The 20,671-nt window shown below is 42.5% G+C and overlaps 3 protein-coding genes across 3 annotated transcripts; all 3 read right to left on the minus strand.

Annotated features, from left to right (window-relative positions):
- Positions 1-2,275: 2,275 nt before the first annotated feature.
- On the minus strand, positions 2,276-9,893 carry LOC136445429 (glutamate receptor 2-like). Its single transcript, XM_066443440.1, has 8 exons — positions 9,794-9,893; positions 9,100-9,279; positions 6,081-6,242; positions 5,447-5,598; positions 5,103-5,221; positions 4,581-4,763; positions 3,745-3,997; positions 2,276-3,328 (listed from the first exon to the last, which is right to left on the minus strand). The coding sequence occupies exons 2-8, from the start codon at positions 9,262-9,264 to the stop codon at positions 3,124-3,126; spliced, it is 1,239 nt and encodes a 412-aa protein (XP_066299537.1). The 5' UTR covers positions 9,265-9,279; positions 9,794-9,893; the 3' UTR covers positions 2,276-3,123.
- Positions 9,894-10,855: 962 nt separating this feature from the next.
- On the minus strand, positions 10,856-12,988 carry LOC136445169 (uncharacterized). The gene is made up of 4 exons (XM_066443037.1): positions 12,892-12,988; positions 12,037-12,288; positions 11,252-11,442; positions 10,856-10,954 (listed from the first exon to the last, which is right to left on the minus strand). The coding sequence occupies exons 1-4, from the start codon at positions 12,986-12,988 to the stop codon at positions 10,856-10,858; spliced, it is 639 nt and encodes a 212-aa protein (XP_066299134.1).
- A 2,483-nt stretch (positions 12,989-15,471) lies between these two features.
- On the minus strand, positions 15,472-20,529 carry LOC136445170 (glutamate receptor 2-like). Its single transcript, XM_066443039.1, has 11 exons — positions 20,512-20,529; positions 20,065-20,343; positions 19,672-19,776; positions 19,399-19,506; positions 19,093-19,269; positions 18,543-18,710; positions 18,242-18,393; positions 17,859-17,977; positions 17,331-17,513; positions 16,488-16,740; positions 15,472-16,118 (listed from the first exon to the last, which is right to left on the minus strand). The coding sequence occupies exons 1-11, from the start codon at positions 20,527-20,529 to the stop codon at positions 15,908-15,910; spliced, it is 1,773 nt and encodes a 590-aa protein (XP_066299136.1). The 3' UTR covers positions 15,472-15,907.
- Between the last annotated feature and the right edge of the window lie 142 nt (positions 20,530-20,671).

A 20,671-nucleotide genomic window follows, 5' to 3' on the forward strand; every position in this document is an offset into this window, starting at 1 on the left:
GTTGCGTAATGCTTTGGTGCTAAGGCAACTTCGCCATCATGTACAGCTTATAAGGCATATCGTTGTCCTCGCGTGACACACTCCCGCAACTCTAATTATCATATCATACAAAGTCTTAAACTGGTAACATAACCACGTCAAGTCATCCCTCTTAGATAAAGGGTCCCATATATGTCCTTGAACCGGCTTCAAAAGATCCTTGAGGGACTGAAAGATTCCTTATGGCTTAAATGTTATCAAGCCTACTCAGCCATAACGTCTCGTGCATCTCTAAATCACTCTGTATCGATAGTCCTCCATTCCAACTGCATTGTAGGTCAGCTATCACAGATTCCCCCGCTATCTTAGAAGAGGAAACGGAACGGCGTTACGACGGCGTTAAAGCTACGGTAATAGAACAAAAGCTTACCGGCAACTGAAACAGTCGGGTGCGGTCCGGTATCCACTATTACAGGAGTTCCACGCTGTATAGTTGCTGGCACCGAACACGAAAAACGTGGGGGTATTGGGAAGACAGATTTGTCTGATGACAGTGATGCTTCTCCATTAGTCCTCACATGTGAGATGTGTAGCGCTGATACTGGTTGCGCCTGCGTCATCTTTACTTAATCTTCGCTATTTACCCTAATTAGTCGGGTTCCCGAAATGGTTCATTTGTCACACACGTACTGAAGCCTGGCTACAACAGAACTCAACAACAAAATCCATGTAGACTTGCCATACTCTCTTCGAGTGGCTGTCAACACTGCCACAACGTCAACGGATTGTTTACTTGCTTCTGGACTAGGTTATATCTGTACATAGCTCCCTCGGTAATCTTTAATCTTCAGTGAACATCGTACCGTATGTAAAACATAAGTAGGATAGCCAACACCGTTTCAAAGTCCTGGTTTCCCTGGATCCTTGTGTGCTGGTATGTGACATAGTGAAACTCAAAGACTTTGTACTCACTGACACAAGTCCATAGAGACTCACAGTCGTGTTTTCAACCGATAGATATTAAACTTACTCTGCAAGGCTTCCTCATCTTGTGTTAGAAAGAGGGGTAATTCTATTTTATCACGAACACTAAGAATTTGTTGAGCACGAAACTTGAAACAAGTACTGGTATATGGACTGTACGGTAAGCACATGCAGGGCATTACGATGTCTTTATATGTGGTGCTGCTCCGCAATCTGCAATTCACCTAATTTGAGATCCGATTACCGTTTACTTTAGCGGCTATTAGCTCCAATCCATTATGAATAGCCTTCTATTGAGCAACCATAGACCGCATTAAGTTGGAGTGGGGACTGGCCTATGTGCATTATTTATCAGGCAACAAAGAATACTGCTCTGTATGTATCGTCGGATGGGTTGAAAACAAAGGAAGCCTACAAGGTTTAAGTATATACATATGGCCTCCGTCGGTCAGTATTGACCATGGTAAAATCTTAATTCACAGCAGCCCTACAGCATCGACTATGGCTAAACAGCCCTATACGAGAATGGCAGTCTCTGCCACATAAATCACATCTGTAAGCTGACTCGGTTCTGTTGCGAAGTTCTTTTCTGCGGATCCGCTTTTCTTCTGCGTTGTGCATCAGTCTGGCTTCCCCTGATTTCAGCTGTCTAGTCTGGACAGTGTGCATGTCCATATGGAGCGGCCACTATAAATATGTAGAGCCTTATAGAGCAGAACATGTAATTGTACACTGTAGGAATATGATTATATGGTAAAAACAGTAAAAAGCTCATCGTGTAATCAACCATCGCAAAGGCAGCTGGAGAAAGCTGCTGTAAGGTCATCATTTGAGTTTTCAATGCCTTTAAAACGTCATTTCATGTCTTAACATTACCAGAAATTTCTAATCAGCAACTATCCGATTTTCTCAAACAAAAATACAGTGAAAGAATGTTTTAATGAATGCTCTTTTGCATCCAGAACTTGATCGTAGGACTTTGTTCATCAGCAAACCGCGTATGCTTTTTTTCAGTAGTAGCATCAGCAGCATGACGTTACAGTGTTTGTAATTTGTAGTCAATCCCACATTGAGTTTTACTGTAGGTTATCTCGGTAAAGACACAGTCATCTAGTAGGTTTGATATGTTTTAAGCGCCACAGACATTTGTATCCCCCAAATATAGCAAGTCCTGATGCACTGGGGCTTTGAGTTCCATTGATATCATTGAGAAACCAATGTCAAGGCTTAATTTTAGCTTAGTATAGGCTATGTCACTCAGTATATGGCTTCAAAATCCTCCTCTGAAACAAAAATGACTCGGAGGCTACCATTATTGACCACAATCAGTGTAGTTTATTCAGTGTTGTTCAATGGCCTGGTGGCCTTTAAATACAACATGGTCTGCACTTTTTAACACGAAGCGTTACAGTTTCTTAAGTTAGCTATATGAGACAGCAAACTGTTCTGAGATTCCACAACATCAGACATGCTTATGTTTGTCTAAATCCGAATGCTATGTAAGTACACCTCTCTAATGTACTTGGCGACGATTCCACATGCAACATGCCTTAGATAAGAAATAATCCTTGCCACATTTTTGAAGGGTCATATTGACAATGGGAAGTGTCTATATGTTGACATGGCAGAGAGTTTGATAGCGTAAATCTCCCATGATCAGAAGATATTAGTGTCATTGGTGAGGTCCATGACGTCATAAACATCCATAAGACAGCTATGAGAAACACACCTCCGACCTCTAACGATATCTGACCGTGGAAAGGTACTGGACTTGATTTTGAATTACGATTCTGATTTCATGATTAAGTGTTTGCATAAATGCTTCTATTTGATTATTCGTATCATGTATCATGTATTATCTATCCTTCTTACGATTTCATTTTTATTCATATCTGTATCATTTCTATTCATTCTCAGTTTCTGCTATGTAATGTATGTACCAATATTTCCTGTTATTATGTTCTATATTTTTTAGCCCCCCCCTTCAACGAATTTCAGTAGGGGGTACCCAGATGTTTTAAAGATTAAAGAAATTGATTGTGACGTCACTGTGATTGACTACTTCATTGGTGCTACATTTTTGTCAGTGCTGTCTTTCCTTTTCCATTTGCATGCAAATAATGTTCCCTGTTCCGATGACCCTATCCCAATAACACGACTTTAACTGGCAGGTTCGCTGGGCCCGTCGTTCCTAGAGCCGCTTTTCTTGCATCTGAAATGTAACCATTCCAGACAGGACGCCAACATGGCGACACCCGTTCCAAGCATGAGATAGTAGAAAATCCCATTCAGATTCTCCAAGTCCAAGACACCATCACTCTCTGTTGAGCCAGTGTAACATTTGTACTTCTTCTTGTTAAACCATCTGGGAAAGGACGAAATAGATAAACATAATTCTATAGTAGTTTCGTTGTCCGACGCACACGGTTTATGTATGTCTTCTTACTTGTACCTTGCGCCCCCTGGATACACTAATCTAGAAAAGAGGCTGACCTAGGAATCTTGTGCTTGCTTGTTTGCTTGTTTGTTTGTTGTAAACACAATAAAGATAATTTACCTCTCTCTCAACCCGCAGCTTAATGTCAGGACAGCTTTGAACCAAAAGGATCTCTGTCGAGCAGCCCATCTGTTGGTTTTCCTTTGTAGACGTTTGGCCATTATACCATTTTACGATGGTAGGAAAACTGACCACTTTCTTTGCAAATTTGAAAAGCATATTGTCCTGTAGCGTGCAGCAGCCTTGTAGTTCACTTTGTATAGGTATCATGTTCAACAACTTACCGGTTATTAAGTAAGTCCATCTGCCCGTTCTCTGTCATGTTCATCAGGGCCAGGTTGATCTCCATCCGGTAGGGTGATCCGACCGGAAACGGAAGTGCGGACTGATACTTGAAGAAGTAGTCGTCAGTGAGGATGACCATGTCACACCTCTCGTTGAGGATCTCGTACTCGTAAGTTGTGGGGGAGATGAAGATGTAGTCGCCCTTAGCAGCGCGCTCAAATGACTGACGACCACTTTCCAGGAGGACTTCATCTGTGAAGGACACGATGGAACCATAAATGTATCACTCTGGACACCAAAATCATGTCATGCCTTACTATGAATCATTGTGTCTCCATTAAACTCTACTGTTATATCATGTTTTGGGGTTCGTGCGAGAAGCAAGCCCTTTCTGATATCTGTAGCCATGTTTCACCACGAGACACTCACATAATCAGGAGTTACAACCACATTTGTAACAATGGGGAAGTCTCACGGATTCAGGGGAACGCATTACCTTAGGAAATAAACGAGATTAAACGAGATATTAGAGAACGCTGCGCAGAACAGATGTGCATAGAGCCCTGTGGTTCGACTGTAGACTGAATTGTTATCCCATATATGTGATGCGATGGCCTGGCGGCATATTCGTTCAGTGCTGTCACGAAGAAACAGAGAATATTCAAGAATCCAATGACACTCCCAAAGAAGCCATTGCCATGATTGCTATGGTCATTTGACCATATCTCTGTGTCAAATTTCAAACTTATTGATGATTTTGCTTGATAAGATCTGTTGTTGTTTGAAAAAAAACAATTTCACAGTTTTGTAAGCATACTTTTGTAGGTGACTTTACCTGAATTCTTGTCCAGATATCGACCAATGGTCTTGAAAGGCTCCTCCTGAGACTTCTTCAAGAACTTGACGATGGTGTATCCCTTGTACGTCCCGTACGGCACGTCCGTCTGTCCGGCCAGATCAGCCAGGCTCCTGATGCTCCGGTCTGCTGAAGTCTTGGACAGGAAGGCTGCCAGGTTGGCTGGACAAATACAACGTTTTGTAAGTCGAGGACATAACCACAACTTTGAGAAACCCAGGTGTAGAAATGGGTATACTGTTCTCTGTACGTGGCACGTGAAATAAGTTATAAAAACTTGAGTGCATTGCCACGTCGTCCTTGTCTGTCCAAAAACAACGTTATAAAACTATGAGAAACTTGACGTGCACGCCCAACTCTTCTAAAAATTCTATGCTTAACACGCACTCTGTTGTTTTTACCATGTTGTCAGCTGAAGTACAATAAAATTTTATGAAATATTTGACACCGAATACAGACAAATTTCCACGTTATGTATTCATTATCTTGGCATACGCTTACCGGTGTAAGACGCGATAATAACCAATATGAAAAACCACCAAGTTCCAGCTATCACTCGTCCGGTAGCTGATCGGGGTAGAAATTCCTGCCCCTGACTCACAGCCGCTCCATAAATCGACCTGTAGAGGACAAAACAATCATATGTTATCAAGGCACACATTGTACATGTCATATGCTATCAAGGTATACCTTTATCGAGTTTTCAAGTGATAACCATCTCAAGGTTTTCACGATCTTCATCTGAACTCGTGAGGTTCTAGGAACCATCTTCATGTGAAACTATCGACACAATAAGACGTTTTTTTTTAAATTAACATGTCTGATTTTCAGTGTCCTCAGCTTACCAGAGACTGTTGACGAGGCTGAGGTTGTCTGCCTCCTCTTCCGACACCTCTCCCCGCCGGGCTGCTTTGGACCACTCGTACGGGTTCAGACGGCCGTTTGCCGCCAAGGCAAGACTCACTCCCACAGCGGCGGCCACAAAGGAGAGCCACACCTGCATTTAACACATGGAAGATGTAACGATCTATGATTTGGAACAAAACGTTGATACCATGAATCTGAAAACTGATGAATTTAGTACAACCATATATTTACTCAAGCAAGACATGCACAAGGCTGAAGATCAATCATCTCCCATTTTTAAAATCTCTATTGGTATTTTCATTTCCTCCCGATGTAAGTTTCAAAGCCATAGAATACAAAAATAACAATTAAAGAGGAAAAGGGTCGTCGACAAATTGCTTATTGTATCCAAAGGTACTAGAATTGGGGCTTTGAATTGGGACGAGTACCATGAATCCCAAAAGGTATGTTGCAACAAACTGTTAGACGCTGTTCCCCGTAATAGGTCCGAGTGATCATGGACAAAATAAAATGCTGGCCAATCATTGGTCTACGAACAGTAATCAACTGCAAGAATTTGACACTCATTGATGTTCATGTGATAGATTAGAAAAAAAAACATTTGATATCCACCTCTCCAGAAAATGGATCCATAAACTGGAAGATGCCTTGTTTGTCCAGACGGTTTGGCTTCTTCATGGTCAGGAAGTACCCTCGTGTGATGAGTGGGATGGAAAACTCGATTTTTCCATGGTAAGCGGGGCGCAGGGAATAGGGCGACAATGCCATGTCATACTGTGTGCGAAGGAGGTCAAGGACTGAATGAAGGAACCGCCTACAAGTAAATGATTATGTGATGCAATAGTTTGAGGAATTGGGAAGCCAATCTACAATCACCCGTACAAACACGAATTCTTTCCACAGCAGCCAAGGGGACCTACTTACAGAGCAAACATATTGAATTCATAAGCATATTATCAGTTTACTTACACATGTTGAGTGCAAAGAATGCAAACTTAGTGAAAGATTGGCAATTCTATTTTCTGTATCCTATCACAGCAAATGACAATGGAGTCGCAACATCTTTTTCAAAACACAAAGAACAACAGTTCCTATGGTGTTGTCTTACCATACAAACTATCCATACACGACTTACATTTGAGTGACATTTGCATAAAATCCATAAGAGTTTAACGTGACTTTTTTTTTTTTTTTTTTTTTTTCAAGAGTGAACTTTATTTTCCATTCATGATACATACATGTATGAATCCGTCCCAACTTTTTTAAAGTCCAACAAAAATGTATTTGTATTTTTATAAGCCATCTGCTAATTACTAATACATGTTCTAGCATTACTATTCATGTCGATAACATTCTGGAGAATTATCATAAATAGCATGACAGCACTTAAGTAAAGCTGTTGGATAATTTTCTATAGTACGTTACACATGCGTTCTTGTAATTGTGCATCAAAAATTAGTCAGCGTTGTGTATAAGTGAAATATATTGTGTTTTTGAAATGCCTGCAGGTCATCCTTATGTCTTAACCAAGATATATAAATAGCATATTTTGCCAGGGTAACATGTAAGTTTTCCCCAAATATCACTGACGCAGCGTCAGCTACATGTATACTGATACAATTTTTAAGGAGTGAGTTCTTAATGTTAACCCAGTAGTTTTTTAACCTTGTGCACTCGAAAAACATATGTACATAGGTTTCATCCTGATTACAAATGTCGCATTTCGGGCTATAAATGTTCCCGAGAGTGTTAACTATATTCCATTGGTGTAGTAGAAATTTACAAGGCAGAATTTTGTGAAATAATTTGAAATTAAACTCTTTGAATTTATTGTCTTTTATCGCGGTTTGCGATTTCCATATCTTTTCCCAATTTAACTTGGGAAATAAACTGTCCCAGTAGATTTGTGAAGTAGGGGTTGCTGGGATTTTGGAAAGATATAGAAAGTACAGATATCTACTATTAAGTTTTTCAATTGGCGTCTTGCTTAAGTTAATCCAGATCATATGATCTTCCTTGGATATTTTCATCTTGAAGTTTTTGTTTAACCAGAATCTATCGTTATTTATCTTAACAGGATCTGCCTTCCCACCTCCAAGTTTCTGCCAGGCCAAGACTACTTCCCTATAAAAGGGTGGGAGTTTCATTAAGGGTGGGGCATCTCTTTTAGCATTTAAGTTACCTCTGAAAAAGTTGAAGTTTTTCCCAAGTTTTGCAATAAAATGTTACTTGCCATCGTCGTATGTCGTTTTGATCTGTCTGTATCAGTCTCTTAACCCATGCTGTTTGTAGACTTTTACATTTTGCATATATATCAATCATTTTAATTCCCCCTTCTGTATAACTGCAGTAAAGGGTTTTACGTTTAATCTTATCAGGCCTTTTGTCCCAAAGGAATGAAAAGGTTAATTTTTTAATTTTCTTAAGGGCCCAATCGGGAGTTGGGATCATGGACATGTTGTAGATAACTTGTGATAAACCTAAAGTTTTTATGACATGACATTTACCAAATAGAGTCAAATTGCGTTTCTGCCATCTTTGAAACAAACTATCAATTTTATTTATCCGTTTCTCCCAATTTAGGATTTCACAAGCTTGTTCCGAGAGACTAAAATGTATTCCAAGGGATTTAATGGGTGTTTCCGGCCATGAAATACCGAAGGGTTTATCCTTACGGTTATGAAAAGATCCAATCCATAACGCTTCACATTTTCCAGGATTTAGCTTGGGTCCTGCAACTTTGCTAAAATTCTCAACAATGCGAAGGGCGATACGTATTGATTGGTCGTCTGACAAGAAAAGTGTTGTGTCGTCAGCTACTTGACTAATTTTTAATTCATATTCAGTGTCATAAACATTAACGTTAATACCTTTAACCTGGTCTGTATGTCGAACTTTCAGAGCTAGTATTTCTACCACTAGATTAAATAAGAGAGCGGAGAGTGGGCAGCCCTGCCGGATGCCACGCTGGAGCTGGAAAAAGGCTGTCTTCCAGCCAAAGTTGGATATACTACATTCTATGTTAGTGTACATCATTTTAACCAAGGAGGTAAAATTAGGTCCGAACCCAAATTTCTCAAGGGTTTTAAACATAAAGTCCCAGTTGATAGTATCAAACGCCTTTTGGAAGTCGAGGCAAAGGATAGCTCCAGGAATATTATAATGGTTGCAAAAAAATATGATATCATGCAAGACACGGACATTCTGTCCAATGAATCTTGATTTCAAATACGCTGTTTGATCGTGAGAGATAATGGTTGGGAGAGCTGTCTGAAGTCTCTTTGCCAGAGCAGCTGCCAACAGCTTGTAGTCCGTATTAAGGAGGCTAATGGGTCTCCAGTTGGCGAGATCTTTTCTGTCTCCTTTCTTGAAAATAAGTTTAAGAATTGCTCTTTTTTGAGACGGGGACATATTCAACCGGTTTTTCCAGTTGCCTTTGGCATTATTTTTTGCAAATAGCAGGAGTATGCAAAAATGGCTAATGCCATTATGCAATTTTATCCATAATGGAGTGAATGGGAAATGGTTTGGATTTTCAGAATTTTATGCATATCCCCGAAATATGCTATTAACCGTAATTCAAATCTACTGTAACAGTAAGAGTCACAAAGAATGTTGTAGGTATACTGACCTTCCCCGAATCGAATATCTTCTTCACGGACCCATCGCCCCTACTGCCAACCGTGATGTCCCAGGTGAAGTTCAGGCGGGAAGCCAACATCTCCAGCAGGTCCAGGAGATAGCCGTGGTACGTAGTGGAACCAACCTCACCACGTTTGCCTGCTGTTTTCTTCATGAAGAATGGTTTATTCTGTGGAGCAAGGTAGATTCGACATAAGCAGTGACCGGTCCAATTTAGAAACACGTGACACCAAATTCTGTGTAGCAACCCTGGTTCGAAAACACTAAATCACGGATCGTATCAAGTGCGGTGAACTGAGCTCTGCACAGAATACCTGTTGAGTAGATATCATTTGTGCTATATTGAAATTAATCAGGGAAATGATACGGTTCAAAGTATTGGTTAAGAGAAGCAGTTTAACCTTTCCATTTTTTATTACTTTTACAAACGTCGCGACGACGGCGTAGCCTCCACCAGGCCCTCCTACGGGCGTATGAATTGTAGAATTCGGAAGAAAAGGGAATAATTAGCCAGTAGATAGAGTCAGTCCATGGTGAAGATCACATTTCGCCCGCGGAGCCTTCAAATGAAACCCTGGCAAATATTTTACCTATTCCCGGCGTAGTTAGTCTAGTAGAGACAACCGACGTCGTGTGTGAACAGAAATGTCACATAGTACAGGTGGTACAAATGTCCAACTTACCAGTCGACCGTACACTCGAAGATACCGTCCCGACAGGTGATGAATGTCGGTGGGTCTCTGCAATTTTTGTTGAAAACCGGTCGTGCCTTCCAAGGTCCAAGTCCCCAGCTACGGACAAAAATGAAATGTGTGAATCAAATGTTTCCTGATGAATGCGCCGCTTGTAAATGTCGGTAAATTCCCCCTGCCGCGTTGAACACAATTTGAATTAATCAAAAGAGGTTTTTACCTGCTTAGACTTTCCTCCAACATATTCGTGGGCAAAGACAGTTACGTTCTTTCTTTTTCCGCAGCTATCAAAGGACACGTGGCCGCTGAATCCGGAGACGATATCCTGAAAACATCAAGCTGTCAGCCGAATAAAAGTTTATCTAGTCGTAACGTGAGATGATCGAGCTATGGTACAAAATGATGAGCACTCATCGGATTTTCTACTGATGTTCTTCAGGACCCATAGTCATAGTAATTTCTGATTTGTGACCTTGTGATAGGACGTCAGTAATTGGTAAAAGGTGTCCGAATGTCTTTGGGAGAGGTAAACGATGACGTACCTTAGATAGGTAGTTCCTCATTCCAGAACGACAGTTCATGCTTTTAGGAGCCGACTCAACCTTGTCCGATCTCCGGGAGTTCGTCCCCAGGTCCAGAGACAGACTTGTAACGAGATTGACTGCATCCAAAGCCAGCCGCATCCTGTAAGACATCTGTCCATCAGGTGAGCCACGCCCCCAGGGCGGGACTGTCTCAGGGAAGGGGCGGAGCAGGGTCAGGTGTGCTCCACTGCTCCGTGCGCTCCGCAGCTGAGTTTCTCGGACATCCTGAAGAAAAAGAAACTCTATCAATCTGACACCCTCCTTGCCTATACGAACAGTACTCATTCCATTCTAGCTTTCATACCACATCACAGTCTTCCTAACATCACTTCACCGAGTGTTACAAAATCGGTTGAACCGGTTCACAAGAAGGTATGCTTGACGACGAAACTCTAAGATGAAGCTTCCCAAAAGGCATGGTGAAACAAATTAAATAGTATGGTATCCTGAAAAATGAATAAGGTTTTCTTTAGTACAGCCCAGTCCCTTCAGCACCATACAAATCTATACTCACGAAGCTGGTCACGATCCAGCGACTCTCCGATGTAAGCAGCAGCATATCGGCAGCCTGATGGGAGATGAAGACGGCACAAGCTTGTTACATACAAAACCAGTTAGAGGTACCGGATGTCGATGACGCCACCAGCGATTAGTGATATACAAATTGGCAAAACATAACCATTTGGAACTTCTTTTTCACAAAGATGTGAATGATTTGGTCATATATCCGGTCTTCTTCAGAATGATGATCTGGCCGAGATCAGGTCGAAAACTACTTGATACTTCTCTTCATAATGTTAATCACCAACACAAATACCCTTTCATGAGTTCCTGCTAATACATGTATAAACATTTGATCTGTGACCTTGTCCAAAATGACCTCCACTACATCAACACTCGTCATCAGAAGCACATTCCGCCCAGCAGTGCTGACGTCATACAAAATGGCGCCCAGACCGCCGCCGTCCTCCTTGTCAGCTGGAATCTCCTGGGACCAGAGATGAAACATGCGGGAGGCTGCTTCATTGAGCATGGCTAAAAAGCAGCTGTAGAACTCTGCGAAATGGTGAGAGGATTCATGATCAGGTCAGCCTTCTCTTTGTAGTATGTTAAAGCATGCTACAAAGACATCCGCCATATTAATTTGAATAGTAAAGAGAAATCCATATCCCCTACAGCCTTCGACAAACCAACTCTAACTAATCATACAGCCTCCTTCATTTATACAATTACCAAGAAGCGAGAGGAGGTCGAAAGTACTAGAGCTAGTTTAGTAGATGTTTATATGCATATGAATATGTATAACATGTGACTTGTGCTTAGCCCAGTGGCCAAAATGTACAATAAAGGTCTTCTTCTTCTTCAATTAAAGAAACTTTACCATGAAGAATATGATACTAGTATGCAATCTTGGAGAACCATGTCACTGTCAATATGACACTGCTTGTCAGCCAACATCAAATTAACAATGCTCATTCAAGTGGTCAAGCTAAGGTTTATTGTCCAGACAACTGTCCGAATTTCGCACAGCAGGTAGGTAGATATATTTCTATCGTCGCCTGCAGCTGGCACCAAGTCGGTAATATCACAGCCTCTAGTACCGGTGTACTTATATACCGCACCGGCATTGGATATATACTTCCCACTCACCTGACCGCTTGTTGTACAGCATATAGGTCTCTCTCCACCCCAGGGCCTCCATGACGTCAAACAACATGGTTGCCAGTTGCTCTGGGGACGGGAACATGTCCAGTACCCTGGAGCGGAGAGCTGGTGTATCCGGATCCGGTTGGTACATGCGCACAATCACTGGGGGCAGCTGTGGTCCGTCTGCAACTCCGCAGGTACAGGAGGAGGGGAGGGGGGCCATCAGAATCAGGGCGTGGAGGGGGTGCTGACGAACTGGAGAGTAAAGAGTGCAATGCTCTTAGTCTACATACACTGAGAACTCCAAGACACCGAAAAACAGATGTTAGTACCCGTTAGGAACAGAGGGTTATACTAAGTCTTATAAGTTGATTACCCTCTCTTTTATCATGCCCGCTTTTGCTTCTGCATAATCAGAGAGCACAAGAGGTTACGGGGAATAAAAACTAATGCAAATGATGGCAAATTAAATCTCCAAATGGAATGTAACATGGCACCGACGACGTCTAAAGATATATAACGTTATACGCTATGCTGTCAGGTTTTAACACACTATATGATGACACAATAGCTGTTGTAAAAATGTGTTTTCAGTTTGACCTTTTACCGTGTAATTTATGTTCTTGCTACGCACAAAGGTCAACACTGTTGAATAAGAGCGTTCATGGTTCTAAGTACGCATGCGCAAGGTCAAAGGTGAAGACCCCTATCTTGTAAACAGTTCTTGTCTCGACCATGCTTCAAACATGTAGGTCGGTTTGCACAACAATGCCAGAAGTGTCTTGTGTCTGTCTCAGGGGACCTTAAAAACTTGTACGTGCGTTCTTTGAATCGTGAGTGTCCTGATTGTTCACCCACCTTGATGAAGGGGGCAGCCTGTTGTGCTTTTGTCCAGCTGAAAACTGGTAAGCGCCAGGTCCTTGCTGATGTTGAGGCCGCGGGCGCTAGAAGTCATCGCGGAAAGAAAGTGCTCTTCCCCTTCGTCATGAATGATACCTAAAACCGAAAAACTGAGCAAATTAAGAATTGGTTGCATTGTTAGGGTTTTTGTTCAAGCTATATGGTGATTGTAATCAGGGATCAGACGTTATCCTGTGCTTCACGCTCTAAAGCTCTAAAGTTGGCGACACCCTGTACATGGCTATGCAATGTCCAGTAAATGTTGTGCTGCCCTCTGATTGTATATCAATTCTGAATGTACACTCTCAATTTCTCAGTTTCAGGGTAGGCTGATATACAATCATGATACTGTACAAAATAAGCCAGGAAAGCCCAGCCAACCTCTGGAGGCTGTATGAGGTAACTGAGTTTACCTACCAACGTTTAACTTGTTTCCGTCACCATGGCAACTGCAGAGCAACGCCAGGAAGATACCGATCGTCCAAGCAGGAGGACCACTGTGGCAGCTCAGAGTCGCCATCATTCTGTTACAGGAGACTAGCTCGAGCCAGAGCAGTATAGCAGGCCTACACCAGATATCACACGGCCCCGCGACACTTTGTTGTGGCTAATGTAGTCTGTTTGCCATTCTCAGTAAAGAGCTCTGCAGAAACCAAATTATACTTGACTTACGTGTTCATCCGCAAAAGCCTTTGGTCCATTATGGTTTCATGTTTGTTATCTTGTGCTTGATCCGGCTCAAGCAATGTCTATTAGTAATTGACCCCTAGCCGATTGGTGCTAATTTCTGCCCCTGAAGATGAAAGAGATTCTTTCGGTTGACTTTAATTTTGTTTCTGGTTTTCAAGACGGACCAAACTTGTTTATGTACATTACATTCTTGCTATCTTATCATAATTGTAAGTTGTTCGTGGAACAGAGTACCTGTGAAAAGCCCCGAGTGCTCATCATTGAATCTATGACAATAATAACTTTATTGCACACCAATTGTACAAGGTACAAAGTGTGGCATCTACTGGTACATAACTACAGTTCCATAAGACAAATCTACCTAATACCAGTATAGGATGGGATGAAAATGGGCTTTTACAATCTTTGCAGGAATTTCAATGGTGAAATGACACGATAGCAAGATAGACGGCAGTTTCGTCATAGCAAAATAGGATGTTTCAATGTCTTCAGCTTTAGTCGAGTTATAAACGGCTTCATTTCTTGAATAAGTACCAAACAGTCATTTAGAAAGCACATACGGTGTTACGATGCGTTTATGTGGTCTGTCCGCGAGCTCCAATTTGGCTAATTTGAGCTTCGTTTGCTGCTTGCTCTGGCGCTATTAGTACCGGGCCCAATCAATTGAGCAGTAATATACCGCATGAGGCTGGAGTGGTGCCTGCATGGTTTACGTGCATTATTTATAAGCTTAACAGGAACAGAGTAGATTTATATTTTGCGCTGTATATGTACGTTGCCACGGTGCATTGTATGAGGTTCTAAGATAAAACATATAAACCAATGGGTTGGCTGCAAGTCTTACACCTACCTCATCTCTCTCACGTCTGGTCTTTCTTTCATTTCAGGGTAACCATGGTCCTGTAGTTCTTCTTCACGTCTCGACTGATCAGCATGTCTTGTTTGTTCACCAGTGTTCCGAGGAAAACTAAAACCGCAGAGATGTAGATTCAACTCATGCCCACTTCGTCCTGCCACGGTTCTGAAGTCTGCCCATCCTCCTAATCATCACTTGAATTTCACTCTTCAAGCAGAGGCTCGGCCCCGGGTTGTTTTTGACGCCTTTGTAATTTTAGCTTGGCGGCAAATCGAAATTTCGACAGAATAAAAAGCTGGAGCCGAACCTCTGCTTGGAGAGTACTTGAATTTTGCCGAAGTCTTTGCCATACTTTATTTCTGAATCCTTGTCATTTTTCTGTGCGGCATGCAGTGTTTCCCATTGGCCATGGCCTGATGGCCCACAGCTGCGACTATAGAACCTTTACTCAAAACACGTCACTTCGGAAAAGTACGTTAGTACGTTGGAACCTAATTGGTATCACCATGGTATAAAAGGAGACGCCAACCAATGAAAAAGGTCACTTTTAGCAGCTTAAGATATGTTTCGTCAGCCACTGCAGCCTCCGACTGAAATGAAAGAGATAGAATAACGCAGAGTCTGTTGTAACAGTGTTAGATTGACTACACAATCAGTGTAGTTTATGCAGCGTTGGTAAATTGCCTAGTGGGCTGGAAATACAACGCGGTCTGCGCTTTTAACATAGTTTGAGCGTTACAGTTTCTTTACATACGTCCTTCTGCAATACAAGTAACAGCTCCAAAACACCCGAATTTTTCAAGTGTCTGAATACAGTTACCATTTGTGAAATACCTGGCTGCAGCTCAACATTTAGCATGCTTAAGGTGACAGCAAAGTTCTCCAATCTTGTCCACATCTACACGGCAAGGTAGCGCACTTGAATGTTGGTAATCTAAGACACAAAATTGTTATGAGAGCAAAATATCTGGATGGAGCAACGGGTCTGTCAACATGGTGACCAAAATTGGATGTAACATGATCTTCATTTTGTCGTAGATTACAAATTGTGCATTGTAGTTCTACCCCCTAGTGTACTTCAGCAACATAAAAATGTTTAATGCGGTCGTACAAACCCTCCCTAGCCCTACCAAACTTTATATTGTACTTGAAAGAGAGAAGCCGACCCAGCAGTTCATCCTAGCGTAGTGTATGTAGCAGTATGAATATCCCATAGATGTCTACATGTTTGTGAATACTCATTAGTCGTTTGACAACTACGTACATGGCCCACTGTGGCGCAAGTTACAATAAAAGTTATAATATATATGTTATTTCGGTGGCGTATTTCAATCTATAATAGCGAGTGTGCTTGCAGGTTGATTAACAAGCTCCTTGAACTGGTCATGGCCATGGCACTGGATCTAATGAGCTCGCCTGGAAATTGAACTACACACCACCACCTCCGTTGCCAAGCTTGCCGGAACGTCCCTTCTTGTATCCCTTCTTGAACTTAAAATGCACCCATTCTAGGGCGAAGACCAATATGGAGGTTGCTATCCCAATCATGAGGTAGTAGAAAATTCCATCCAAATGCTCCATATCCATCACGCCATCGAGTGTTGATCCATCGTTACATTTGTACTTCTTATAAAACCACCTGTGAAAGGATGAAAAAAGCCGGAGTAAGAAAAATTTGTTTGAATTCTAATAAAGTTTTGAGTGCCACATTAGACTAGGAAATCCAGTTTTTCGATGTGTCTTAAAACGGGTACGAATTGCCTTGTATTTCTTAGCATGTGGGGCGAATAGGGTGAGTATTGTCCACCATACTGGATGAAAGAACCTAGAAACGAAGTTGGCAGGTAATCATGAAATTTCTTACATAAAAATCTATACGTCGGACACTTCCGGGCTCAACCAACCAGTGTGGCGCCTGGGATGACACGAGCAAACGCCCTCAATACACTGATGGGCCTTACCAATGATCTTTACATAGACAGCAACATTTCAAACAATATAGAATCACCTATTCTCAAGGGCATCCATCTGCCCGTCCTGTGTCATGTTCATCAGGGCCAGGTTGATCTCCATCCGGTAGGGTGAACCGACCGGAAACGGAAGTGCGACCTGATACTTGAAGAAGTAGTCGTCAGTGAGGATGACCATGTCACACCTCTCGTTGAGGATCTCGTACTCGTAAGATGTGGGGGAGATGAAGATGAAGTCGCCCTTAGCAGCGCGCTCAAATGCCTGCCGGGAATCGTTCAGAAGGGCCTCATCTGTGAACGACACGATGCAACGACAACTTCATCACTCAGAACATAAAGATATGTGAATGTGTGGTCGGATGTCCGAAAATGTTTTCTTCGCTGCTTTCATACAGAAGAATTGGATGACACTCCCAAAAATGAGTACTGCTATGTATAACCATTTGTCTATGTGATTACTAGATACCCATGATTATATCCGCACAAGGAATGTGTGTGTGTGTGTGGGGTTGGGGGGGGGGGGGGGTTGGGTTGGGGTCATCGGTACTAATGGAGACTGAAATAAAACATATAACTACTTCTGTTACTTACCGATAGCAGAACTAGTTCAGGATTTAGCGCATGAAACCTCCATAAAACTTGGATAAAAAGATATCTGTAGCCCTCACCGTCAACACAATGTCAATGAAATAAGAGGTTCCATCCTATTTCTTTTTCATTGCGTTTTCGGTGTACCGAAACATCTGTCGTCAGAGCTGACATTCCACTGTCCTTTTTTTTAGAAATAGAACCAATGGTTTTCTTTCATATGAATGGATCCAAAGTTCTTGAAGCCTCAATATCACAGTTTTGTTGTAAACATACGTGTAAAGATGACTTACCTGAATTCTTTTCAAGATATCGGCCAATGGTCTTAAAAGGCTCCTCGTGAGACCTCTTTAAGAACTTGACGATGGTGTATCCCTTGGACGTCCCGTACGGCACGTCCGTCTGTCCGGCCAGATCAGCCAGGCTCCTGATGCTCCGGTCTGCTGAAGTCTTGGACAGGAAGGCTGCCAGGTTGGCTGGAAAAGAACAATATATCTTACGTCAAATGCAAATCTGTTAAATAATTCCATCTACAGTGTCCCATACCCAGTGGGGACTTCCACAACGTTCACGGCTAGAAAACAAAGACCTTATCACATAGCCGCTTTACCATTTAAAACTATTACTAGTATTACTAACGTATCTTTTACAATGGCCTCTATTCATTGTGCCCCGGCCTCAATTCATTGTGCCCTGTCTCTACGGGAGTATGCATTCATTTAGTAGAATATCATGTTGATTTTATTGCTGCACAGCAGCAGCAGAAGAACATCACCATTCGATTTTCTCATTAATTTGGACTACAGTTTCCGGTGACATACCAGTGTAAGATGCGACAATAACCAGTACCAAGAACCACCAGGCACCGGTGATCAGTCTTCCTGCAGAAGATCGGGGAAGAAACTCCTGCCCCTGACACACAGCCGCTCCAAAGGTAGACCTACAAGGAAAACAAGAGATTCTGAACAAGTCTCTCAAACAACAATGGTCTCAGTTTGATTAACAATGGGGGGGGGGGGGAAATCCCATTCATTTAAAATGAATGGCTTTTCTTTCTAGCTCTCTGGGGTTAACGCTAGTGACAATTTGTCAAGATGGCTCACTGAACGTCTGAAGAATGATTGTCCACATAAGTGCATGTGGCAATTTCAATACAAATTCAAGATAATTAAGATCAAGATAATCACAAACGCGCTCAACTTACCAAAGACAGTTGACGAGGTTGAAGTTTTGTGCTTCCTCCTCGGGTACCTCTCCCCTCCCAGCGGCTCGAGCCCACTCGTACGGGTTCAGACGGCCGTTTGCCGCCAAGGCAAGACTTACTCCCACAGCGGCGGCCACAAAGGAGAGCCACACCTGCATTCAACACACGTGGAAGATACAACGATCTTCGATTTGGAAGACAAGGTTGTCACCATGAATTTGAAAACTGATGAATGTTGTAGAACTGACAGAATGATGACCTGACCCATTGGCGAGATGGATGAAAACGTTTTGATACGCACCTGTGCAGAAAATGGTCCCATAAACTGGAATATGCCTTCACCGCCATGACGATTTGGCTTCTTCATGGTCAGGAAGTACCCACGAGTCCGTATGGGGATGGAAAATTCGATTTTTTCCGAGCCGGGAAACCCGGTGCGCATGGAAAGGGGAACCAGCAGCAAGTCATACTGATGGCATCGAGAAGAAGGGAAGACTGCTCAGTAATAACCAATAGCTAAGATAATTCGAACAAAATGGATTTCAGAGCTGCACAAAATGTAATAGATATGCGATAACCAATGTGCTTTAAAACCTTATATTGTGTGTATTGATTATTAATACAGCTATTCACATCGCAGTCAGCCCTACTGTTTGGGTTCCGGAAGTCTGCATGTGAAACTTCATAAATAATAGGAACAAATGAAAATTATATGTCCTGCTTCAACTGCAAGGAACAATGTCGGTACTCCCGTCGTGCAGGATGAGTGAAGTCAAAGAAACTACTCTAAGCAAAACGAGTGAGCAGGAGAACGATACAGCTGCGGGCAAAACGAAAGAGTGAGGGCCTACCTTCTTCGACTCTGCTGCTGCTACGATCATCATCCGGTGCTTGCTACCAACTGTGATATCCCACGTGAAGTTCAGGCGGGAAGCCAACATCTCCAACATGTCCACAAGAAATCCGTGGTACGGAGTGGAACCAACCTCACTACTTTTTCCTGGTTTCTTCATGAAGAATGGTTTGCTCTGTGAAATAGATTTAACATTAACTATTGACCGATTGAAATAAACGGATCCAAATGAGCAACACTGGATACAAGTTTTCAAGTTGATCCTAGAATAAAAGAAGTGAAACAAAGACTTAAACTAATTCACCAGAGCGGTGTAGACTCGGAGATGTCGTCCCGAGAGTAGGTGAGTGTCGATTGGTTTCTGCCATCCAGGCTTGAATCCAGTCGTGCCTTCTGTGGTCCATGTCCCCACCTGTAGACAGAGATGGTATATGCATCAGGTTCAAGTAAGTCAGCCAAGGTGGCTTCCTTGCCGGATTTCCGGACTTTTATATAGATTTTCCCTTATATCCATCAAAAGACACCATGTAATGATGACGATTTTGCAACTCAACGTATATGATTTGTTGTGACTGACTTGCTTCAATCCTCCTTGCAGATATTCATCGACGAAGACAGTCACGTTCTTTCTCTTCCCACAGCTGTCAAACGACACGTTGCCGCTTTGTCCAGAGAAGTTGTCCTGGAATATCACAGGAAGGCGTTAGAATGTTAACAATCTGGTCAACTGACATTTCGTACATTTTCACGTCCCAGACATTTCCCCAACAACAAGCGGTAGTACCTCCTGTGTCTCTTGGTTACAGCAGGTTACTGTGTCATATATATGCAGCCTCAGTAGTAGGGATACAAAATTCGTAGCCGTGTAAACTGTTGATTTTTACATGTCACATCCCTAATTGCACTCTTTGTAATTCAGATCTTAAGGGAAGATCTATAGGTAAGATGAAACAGTCCAACAGAGTCTTACCTTGTACATATAATTTGCCATCTCTGCACGGCTGCCTCCTTCACTCGTGGCCAGATAAAGAGAGTCCTTCCTGTTCGAGCTTCGAGAGTATCCCGTCCCCAGGTCCGGAGACAGACTGGTCACCAACTTGACCGCATCCAAAGCCAGCCGCATCCTGTATGTCAGCTGTCCATTAGGCGAGCCACGCCCCGAGGGCGGGACTGTCTCAGGGAAGGGGCGGAGCAGGGTCAGGTGTGCTCCACTGCTCCGTGCGCTCCGCAGCTGAGTTTCCCGGACATCCTGCAGAAATTGGAGTGGGAATCTGCTGACTTATATTTTTATCATCAGCGGAGTAGTGCTGATTGTATTGGTTTCAAATGATTCCCAATAGGCAATACAAACAGCGTACCACCCCAACCTACCACACTTCCTAATATCTCTTCATCTTGTTTAACAAAGATGTTAAACCGGCCGACCAGAAGGCATGCTTGGTGAGGAAATCTTTGAAACAAAACTTTCAAGAAGGTATGGTAAATCGAATCGAAATAAATTTTTCAATAGTAGATCAGAACAGTGCCAAATTTCGTCTAATCTGTACTCACGAAGCTTGTAACAATCCAGTGGCTCC

This window comes from Branchiostoma lanceolatum, chromosome 11 (genome assembly GCF_035083965.1).
Source record: "Branchiostoma lanceolatum isolate klBraLanc5 chromosome 11, klBraLanc5.hap2, whole genome shotgun sequence".
Taxonomy (NCBI): domain Eukaryota; kingdom Metazoa; phylum Chordata; class Leptocardii; order Amphioxiformes; family Branchiostomatidae; genus Branchiostoma; species Branchiostoma lanceolatum.

Bases quoted from the DNA above. Each gene is read 5' to 3' on its own strand.
- LOC136445429 (XM_066443440.1), bottom strand. From the start codon at position 9,264: ATGAAGAAAACAGCAGGCAAACGTGGTGAGGTTGGTTCCACTACGTAC. The intron at 6,243-9,099 runs GTCAGTATACCT...CTTCGCACACAG, and splicing joins AGATATTCGATTCGGGGAAG to TATGACATGGCATTGTCGCC. The intron at 5,599-6,080 runs GTGGATATCAAA...TGTTAAATGCAG, and splicing joins TGGATCCATTTTCTGGAGAG to GTGTGGCTCTCCTTTGTGGC.
- LOC136445170 (XM_066443039.1), bottom strand. The intron at 19,270-19,398 runs GTGAATTAGTTT...TCTATTTCACAG, and splicing joins TCCGAGTCTACACCGCTCTG to AGCAAACCATTCTTCATGAA. The intron at 17,514-17,858 runs GTATGTCACCGG...GTTCTTTTCCAG, and splicing joins TATTGTCGCATCTTACACTG to CCAACCTGGCAGCCTTCCTG.
- LOC136445169 (XM_066443037.1), bottom strand. From the start codon at position 12,988: ATGACTTCTAGCGCCCGCGGCCTCAACATCAGCAAGGACCTGGCGCTT. The intron at 11,443-12,036 runs GTGAGTGGGAAG...ACCATTTCGCAG, and splicing joins GCTGTACAACAAGCGGTCAG to AGTTCTACAGCTGCTTTTTA. The intron at 10,955-11,251 runs GTCACAGATCAA...ATCTCCCATCAG, and splicing joins TGGAGGTCATTTTGGACAAG to GCTGCCGATATGCTGCTGCT.